At 43.9% G+C, this 9,120-nt stretch overlaps 1 protein-coding gene and 1 long non-coding RNA gene across 5 annotated transcripts in view; one reads left to right on the plus strand and one right to left on the minus strand.

Annotated features, from left to right (window-relative positions):
- The window catches only part of COPG2 (COPI coat complex subunit gamma 2), a 73,425-nt gene extending 72,092 nt beyond the window's left edge, over window positions 1–1,333 (minus strand). The window contains exon 1 of the mRNA XM_074540364.1: window positions 1,191–1,333. Within this exon, the coding sequence (XP_074396465.1) occupies window positions 1,191–1,227 (37 nt within the window). The 5' untranslated portion in view covers window positions 1,228–1,333. The remainder of the gene's footprint in view (window positions 1–1,190) is intronic.
- Window positions 1,297–8,378, plus strand: LOC141728998 (uncharacterized). Of its 4 annotated transcripts, XR_012580247.1 has the most exons (6): window positions 1,441–1,623; window positions 3,523–3,649; window positions 4,755–4,862; window positions 4,926–5,007; window positions 6,761–6,862; window positions 7,302–8,378. It is a non-coding gene; the product is annotated as an uncharacterized LOC141728998 (long non-coding RNA). The 4 variants fall into 4 exon arrangements; XR_012580246.1 differs by having other exon boundaries at window positions 4,784–5,007; XR_012580245.1 differs by having other exon boundaries at window positions 4,755–5,007; window positions 7,302–8,377.
- The last annotated feature ends 742 nt before the right edge of the window (window positions 8,379–9,120 follow it).

Genomic DNA, 9,120 nt, shown 5'->3' on the forward strand with positions numbered 1-9,120 from the left:
ATTTCTTCTTTTTTTTTTAGGGGTGAAACATCTGCACTGAGCAGAGACAGGGACAAAACCCTCTCTAAAAAGGGAGCAAAAAGGGAGAGCAGACAGAGCCCAGTTCCTTTGGATTTGTCACCAGAGGGGAGAAATCCTTTGTCAGTCAGTGCCTCCAGCTGAAACACGAATTCTGCTGAGCTGGGAGAGGTGAGAGCCCACAGAAGCACGGCATGGGCTGGAAGGAGGTGTAAGGATCATTCACTTCCACCTCCTGTCACCAGCAGCGACATTTCCACCAGCACAGCCCGCTCAGCCCGGCCTGGGGCACTGGCAGGGATGCAGGGGCAGCCACGGCTGCTCTGCGAATTTTATTTCAGCTCAGCATCTTCCTCACCTCAGCATCTTCCTCAGCACCTCCCTCACCTCAGCATCTCCCCCAGCACCTTCCTCAGCATCTCCCTCACCTCAGCACCTTCCTCACCTCAGCATCTCCCCACACCTCAGCACATTCCTCACCTCAGCATTTTCCTCACCCCAGCATCTCCCTCACCTCAGCATCTCCCTCAGCACCTTCCTCAGCATCTTCCTCACCTCAGCACCTTCCTCACCTCAGCATCTCCCTCACCTCAGCACCTCCCCACACCTCAGCACATTCCTCACCTCAGCATTTCCCTCATCTCAGCATCTCCCTCACCTCCAAACCCCCCTCAGCATCCCACTCACCTCAGCACCTCTCACCATCTCCCTCAGCTCAGTACCTCTCAGCACAGCATCTCCCTCACCTCAGCATTTCCCTCACCTCAGCACCTTCCTCACCTCGGCATCTCCCTCAGCATCTTCCTCAGCTCCTCCCTCAGCTCAGCATCTCCCTCAGCACCTTCCTCAGCATCTTCCTCACCTCAGCATCTCTCTCAGCACCTTCCTCAGCATCTCCCTCACCTCAGCATCTCCCTCAGCACCTTCCTCAGCATCTTCCTCACCTCAGCACCTCCCTCACCTCAGCATCTTCCTCAGCACCTTCCTCAGCATCTCGCCCACCTCAGCATCTCCCTCACCTCAGCACTTCCCTCAGCATCTCCCCCCAGCTCAGCACCTCCCTCATCTCCACACCGCGTTCACCTCAGCACCCCCCTCACCCCAACCCCCGCTGTCTCCTCAGCCCCCTCCCGGCTCCAGCACCGCTCCCGTTGCCGCCAGCCCCCCCGTACCGGACTCCTCGTCCTTTTTATCGAACTTCTTGATCATGGCGGCCCCGCTCCCGCTCCCTCCGAGTGCCGCCGCCTCAGCAGCCCCGCCGGAAGCCCCGCCCACGTCCGGCTCTTTGGCACCTGATTGGGCAGCGGCGCTGTCAATCAATCCCGGCGCTTTCCGTCTCGCCAAGCCACGCCCTCAGCCGCGCGCTGAGGGGCGGGGCCAGAGTGAGGGCGCTTCTTAAAGGAGCCGCGTCGTTATTTGGTGAGGGGAGTGAGGTTCTGCTGGCCGATAGAGAGAAAAGTAAATAAATAAATCAACGATCTACGCTCCTGGCCAAGAAACAGAAACTCCTGTGGTGTTCTCACGGAATTTATGTGGAATTGACATCGAATTCACGTGGAATACCCGTGACAATCCAACCCTCTGGGGCCTTTGGCAATAGCTGGGGTGAGTCACAAGTAACTCCTGTGTAACTCTTATGTAACTCACATTTCACTCCCATGACAAACCACACATTGAACCCCTTGGCAAAAAAAAAAAAAACCAAAAAAACTCCCATGTAACTCATGTGTTAACAAGTTAAACAGAGTTAACTCTCAAGGCAAAAAAACCATTGAGCCCACTGGCAAAATAAAGGATTGCCATTAATCTCCCAAGTAACTTCCATGTAACTCTTGTGTAACTCACAGGGAACTCACAAGTAACTCTCATGTTACTATCCAGACTAAACAACCATAGCAGCCCGTTGGCAAAAAAAGGATTCTTATTAATGTCCCCATGTAACTCATGTGTAACTTGCAAAGAACTCCCATGTAAATCCCAAGTAATTCCCAATTAATTCCCATGTAACTTGTGTAATTCTCAAGGAACTCACAAGTAACTCTCAAATAACTTTCTAGACAAAACAACTATTTGAGCTTTTGGCAAAAATGAAAAAAAAAGGAAAAGATTCCCATTAATCTCTCAAGTAACTCCCATGTAATTTGCAAGGAACTCACATGAAAATCCCAAGTAATTCCCAATTAATTCCCATGTAACTTGTGCAGTTTGCAAGGAATTCACTAGTAATTCTCACCTAACTCTCCATATAAAACAACATTTAAGCCCATTGCCAAAAAAAAAAAATCCCATTAATGTCCAAAGTAATTCCCATATAATTCCCATGTAACTCATGTGTAACTTGCAAGGAACCGACATATAATTCCCATGTAATTCCCAAGAAATTCCCTTGTAACTCATGTATAACTCACAGGGAATTGACATGTAATCCCCATGAAATTCCTATGTAATTCCCAAGTAATTCCCATGTAATTCCCAATTCATTCCCATGTAACTCATGTGTAACTCAGAAATAACTCACATGTAAATACAAAGTAATTCCCATGCAACTCATCTGTAACTTGCAAGGAACCCACATGTAATTCCTAAGTAGTTCCCAAGTAATTTCCATGTAATTCCCAAGTAATTCCCAAGTAATTTCCATGTAATTCCCAAATAATTCCCATGTAATGTATGTGTAATTCATGTGTAACTCACACGTAACTCTTTTAACACATCAAGCATTTGAGCCCCTTTAGAAAAAAACTGCCTCAAGTCATGCCAGGGCAGGTTTAGGTTGGATGTTGGGAAAATTCTTTGTTGGGAAAGTTTGTGCCCATTCCCAGAGGGATTAAACACCCTGGGGATGTGGCACTTGGGGACACGGGCAGTGCTGGGAATGAGACTAAGTTTTCCCTAAAATAGGAGAGAAATAAAAAAAAAAATTTATATCTTTTTATATATATATATATATATATATATATATGTATATATATATACACACACATATATATATATATGAGGGATATAAAACATATATAATATATAATATATAATATATAATATATAATATAAATTATATGAATGATATGATATGATATGATATAATATAATACAATATAATATAACATAACATAACATAACATATATACTATAATACAATATATACATATGCTATATGCTGTATGCTATATGCTATATTATATATTATATATTATATATTATATATTATATATTATATATTATATATTATATGTCATATATTATTTTAAACATAGTCCCTGCCTGTATCCTGTTAAATCCAGCAGCAGTGACTTGGACAGGCTGGAGCACAAAGCCATGAGCCCATTTTTTAATTTTCTTCCCAAAGCTGAATTTTTCATGGTATTTTAGGACCCTGACAATGAAAAACTGCTGAATTTCATCCCATTTTCCTGACTTCTCTTGCTTGTGATCCACGATGCAGGGAGTTGTGAAAACTGCTGGGGTAATTTATGAGTTCTTAAACTCAATTCTGGTTCTTTCCAGGTTGGAGAGCCCAGACAACAATTCTGGGCAGGACACCAGGAGTGGAGTGGCCTCTCCTGCCACATCCTGCTCAAGTGGAAACACATCCTACTCCCGACAGAATTATTTCCTCCTGAATAACCCCCTGGTAAATAAATGCAGATAAACTCCATGGTTTCCAAATAAAGAGACTGGAGTGGTGAATGGGTTCATTCAGTGCCTTTCCCCTCAAAGTGAGGAAAGAAATCAACCTTAAAATGTCTGGGATTGTTTCAAATTTCTGGTTTCCCTTCCCCATTCCCATTTCTGGTTTCCCTTCCCGTTCCCTGTCTTCAGCATTTTTAACATATAACATATAACATATAACATATAATAAATAATATATAATATATTATGTAATATAATATATAATATATAATATATAATATATAATATATAATATATAATATATAATATATAATGTATAATGTATAATGTATAATGTATAATGTATATTCTGTATTATATATTATATATTATACGTTATGTAATATAAAATATATAATATACATTATATAATATATTGTCTATTCCTTTTAAATATGTTCTATTTTTATTTTATTTAATATGTTATATTTTATATTATATATAACATATATTTTACAACATCTACTAAATTCTATATCATATACTAGTGTTCATATTATAATATGAATATTATATAATAATTATATATATTTTAGATATTAGATAAAAATAATATATTATTATATTATATATTATATTATATTATATTATATTATTGCATTGCATTGCATTGCATTGCATTGCATTGCATTATATATATAACACTTATAACAGGTATTATTATAATATATAAAATGTATTCCATATTAAATACATTTAATGTATACTAAATATATCAATATATTTAACATACTTAATATACTAAATTGTTTTATGTTTATGATATTTTTCATATATTATAAATTATATTTTATTATATAGTATCATATATTAAATATGTTATATATTATATGTGTATAACATTAGATATATTACACATCACAATATAGAATATAATATATAATATGATATAATGCTGTAATGTAATATAATGTAATGTAATGTAATGTAATATAATGTAATGTAATGCAATGTAATGTAATGTAATGTAATGTAATGTAATGTAATGTAATGTAATATAATATAATGTAATGTAATGTAATGTAATATAATATAATATTATTGTGAGATATTTATCCCACATCCAGGATATTTATCCCAGGATTTATCCTCCAAGGATGAATGGGGAGAACAACCACCCACAGGGATGCTCTGGATGCTTCCCAGCCTGCTCCTGCCACGCTCCCAACTCCGGGGTTTCCATTAAAAATCAGGAGTTTGTAATCTCAGCCTGTTCCTGCCACGCTCCCAACTCTGAGGTTTCCACTCAAACTCGAGGATTTCTCATCTCAGCCACCTGCAGGAACTGTTCCAAAGCAAATCCCTCAGCAAATGTCACAGGCAAGTTTTTCCAGCAGGTTTTCTTCCTCTTTAACACATCATCTCCTTCAAGTGCTTGTAGAGGTCAAGGAGAACATCCCAGCTTTAATTCCAAGGGGAATATTTGGGGTTTTGCACAAGTTTTTCCAGTGATTTAACACAGGCTTATATTCAAGAATCCCAAGCTATCAGAATTCCCAGCTGCTGGTAGCAGAGCCAAGTGTAATTTGATAATTATTGACTTTAAAGATAAACTTTAAAAAGGAGGGGAGAAGGAAACAAACGCCATGTGATGGACATTTATTTATTCCTAGAAAGTGAAGGTCCATACAAATCTTCCCTCTTCCTTCTCACCCTCAGAGAACAAAACAATGTGTGAATTCATTTTGTTGCAGGAGAAACCCTCTGGGAATGTTATTTCAGTGAAAAAGGGATGTGTCCAAGCCTCCAGCTGGAATTTTCACCACCTCCTGTTTTATCACTGCTCTTCCCTCCTAGAGCAGCATCAAATATTTGAGTTGGATAAAATAAAACCTGGCACCAAAATCTGCTTTCATTCTCTTTGGGAAAAAGCTGCTTCTCAAAAGCAGCCTCACATCTGAGAACTGAAAGTTCCCAGACCAGAAGCTGAGACCTGAAGCAACACCAAAACAACCCGGTGGTTTCAGGGGTGCTTTCCCTGGCACGGAAACGGAGCTGAAATGGAGAAATCCCCGCGGGGATCCCCTGAGCCCAGCCCAGCCCATTCCCGGGGTGTCACACTCCTGACTCTCCAGCACAGAGAGATTTCCCTTGGCAAGGCTGCAATCTCTCTAGCCTGAGGTCACCAATGCAGCACAGACACCTCCTTTTTACCAATTCTGCCAAATCCCAGCCAAAACAGGAAATGGTTGCTGTAAAACTGCAGCAAGTGTTACACGTGGTGTATGTTAGCTTTTGTGAGAGAATGGCCTTGCAATGCTTAGCACTGGATCTTCTCCTTCTCCTCTTTCTTCTTCTCCTTCTCCTTCTCCTTCTTCTCCTTCTCCTTCTCCTCCTTCTTCTTCTCCTTCTCCTTCTCCTCCTTCTTCTTATTCCTTTTCACCTTCTTCTCATTCTCCTTAGTTTTCTCCTTCTCCTTCTCTTTCATTTCTCCTTCTCCTTTCCACCTTCTCCTTCCTTTTCTCCTTCTCCTTCTTCTCTTCCTCCTCCTTCTTCTCCTTCCTTTTCACCTTCTTTCTCCTTTTCCTTCCTTTTCTCCCCCTCCTTCTCTTCTCCTTAATTTTCTTCTTAATTTTCTCCTTCCTTTTCTCCTTCTCCTTCTTTCTCTTTTTCCTTCTCCTTCCTTTTCTCCTTCTCCTTTTCCTTCTCCTTCTCCTCTTCCTCCTCCTTCTTCTCCTTCCTTTTCACATTCTTTCTCCTTTTCCTTCCTTTTCTCCCTCTCCTTCTCTTCTCCTTAATTTTCTCCTTCCTTCTCTCCTTCTCCTTCTTTCTCTTTCTCTTTCTCCTTCCTTTTCTCCTTCTCCTTTTCCTTCTCCTCCTTCTCCTCCTCCTCCTTCTTCTTCCTTTTCACCTTCTCCTCCTCATTCTCTTTCATTTTCACCTTTTCTTTCTCCTTTTCCTTCCTTTTCTCCTTTTCTGTCCTTTTCACCTTCTCCTCCCCGTTCTCCTTCCTTTTCTCCTTCTCCTCCTTCTCCTCCTTCTCTCACTAAAAAAAAAAAAAAAATCATAATTCCCATAACACAAAATGTTACCACTGGAATTTTTTCCTTTCTCCATCTCTCTTCATTTCCAGGGCAACATTTTGACTTTTCCAGGTGTCTCCAAGCACAACGGGCAGCGCTGCCTCGGGACAGAATCTGGGCCCAGCAAGTGCTCCTTGCTGGATTAAAAGGAGGTAATTAAAATGAAAGTAATTAACCTGATGGGAAACCCTCCCAGGCTGCCAAACACAGGCCATTACCTGGGACCATTTTCTCTGAGCACACTGAATTATCAGGCATGAATCACAGTCCCAAATATTCCTGGGAGGGTGAACTCACATCCTGAGCATGTTTTCAGTGCTCAGTGCAGGAACCTGGGAGAGCTGATAAGAAATTAGGTAAATCCTGCTTCAATCCTCTCAGGTAAACAAAAGCTGATTAATCACTGGGGTTTGGACCATTCTGCTCCTTGAGACAGAGTTTTGGTTTCTCTTTCTGGAATAAGAACACAAAGAAGTATTTTTATCCTGGAAGGAGATGGATCCTCATCCCTGGTACTTTAAAACAAGGAGTTTGTCTTGCTTTGGACACTAATCTCTAGCCCTGACTTAAAATCCAGCTTTTTTTACCCAGGAATCTCCAGTTCAAGAGTAACATCCAAGAACACAAAACCCTTCCATGAGCTGCATCCAAGGGGAAACCTGCAACTCCTCAAGCCTTCCCCCTGTGCTGCTGCATCCTCCAGCTTCCCTTCCCTGGAGCTGCTGGGGGGCCTCAGGAATTCCCACCTGGATGCTGAAGTGTCCCTTCAGCTGGACAGGGAAGCATCCCTTGATCCCCCAGGAACTGATGCATGGAAAAGGTGGGAGAGTTGTCCACACCAAGAGCCCCAGCTGCCTGAGCAAGGTGAGGAACAAGGGATAATCCTCATTCCCTGAAGGCTTGGAGTGTCACAGCCTGGAATCATCCCAAGTGGAAATGTACCATTGTTAGCAGAGCTTTGAAAACAAAATCTTCCAGTAATTCCCAGCTGGAGTTGTCCCAGGGTGGAAACTTCCTGATGATTTATGGGAAATCATGGAATCTGAGAATGGCTTGGAAAGGATCCCAAGGATCACCCAGTGCCACCCCAGCCATGGCAGGGCCAGCTCCCCCTGTCCCTGTGTGCTCCAGCCCCAGTGTCCAACCTTGGGCACTGCAGGGATCAGGGGCAGCCCCAGCTGCTCTGGGAATCCCTTCCCAAAATCCCAGCCCAGGCTCCCTCTCCAGGGAATTCCCTCCATTCCCAGCTCTCCCAGCCTGGCATTGGATCCATCCCCACCCCGACTCCTCTCCAGGAAGGGATTTTGGGCTCTGGGGGCTTCACTGGCAATCTCAGCACTCCAGGAAGGGTCTCCCTTCCCTTTGCCATCCCCAACTTCCATAAAAACCCCTGGGGATGGATTCTGAGTGTCCCAAATGCCAGAATGGTTTGGGTGGGAAGGGCCCTTCAAGCCCATCCCATTCCAAGCCCACCATCCCAGGCTGCTCCAGCCCGGCCTTGGGCACTGCAGGGATCAGGGGCAGCCCCAGCTGCTCTGGCAATGCCAGCCCAGGCAGGAATTGCTCATTGCCAAGATGCCACCCATGGCTGCCCTCTGGCAGTGGGAGCCATTCCCTGGGTGCTGTCCCTGCAGGCCTTGTCCCCAGTCCCTCTGCAGCTCTCCTGGAGCCCTGTTCCTGGCTCAGTCCATTCTATTATTTCTCACATGGATGAAATGAGCACCAGGTCAGAATCAATTCAGAATTATTAATATGGGGACTGGTGGTGGAGAGGGTACAAAAGGATGAGGGCACAAGGGGTTTTAGCAGCACTAAATCATTGACTAATTGAACATTTACATGGGTAGGGTTTGCTCCAATTACAGCAGCCATTTCATTAACCAGATCCCTGGTTAATACCAGGCCCTCTGCACCAGCCCTTCAGCCTGGAGAAGGCTCCAGGGAGAGCTCCCAGCACATTCCAGGGGCTCCAGGAGAGCTGCAGAGGGACTGGGGACAAGGCCTGCAGGGACAGCACCCAGGGAATGGCTCCCAGTGCCAGAGGGCAGCCATGGGTGGCATCTTGGCAATGAGCAATTCCTGCCTGGGCTGGCATTGCCAGAGCAGCTGGGGCTGCCCCTGATCCCTGCAGTGCCCAAGGCCAGGCTGGAGCAGCCTGGGATGGTGGGCTTGGAATGGGATGGGCTTGAAGGGCCCTTCCCACCCAAACCATTCTGGCATTTGGGACACTCAGAATCCATCCCCAGGGGTTTTGATGGAAGTTGGGGATGGCAAAGGGAAGGGAGACCCTTCCTGGAGTGCTGAGATTGCCAGTGAAGCCCCCAGAGCCCAAAATCCCTTCCTGGAGAGGAGTCGGGGTGGGGATGGATCCAATGCCGGGCTGGGAGAGCTGGGAATGGAGGGAATTCCC

This window comes from Zonotrichia albicollis, chromosome 4 (genome assembly GCF_047830755.1).
Source record: "Zonotrichia albicollis isolate bZonAlb1 chromosome 4, bZonAlb1.hap1, whole genome shotgun sequence".
Lineage (NCBI taxonomy): Eukaryota > Metazoa > Chordata > Aves > Passeriformes > Passerellidae > Zonotrichia > Zonotrichia albicollis.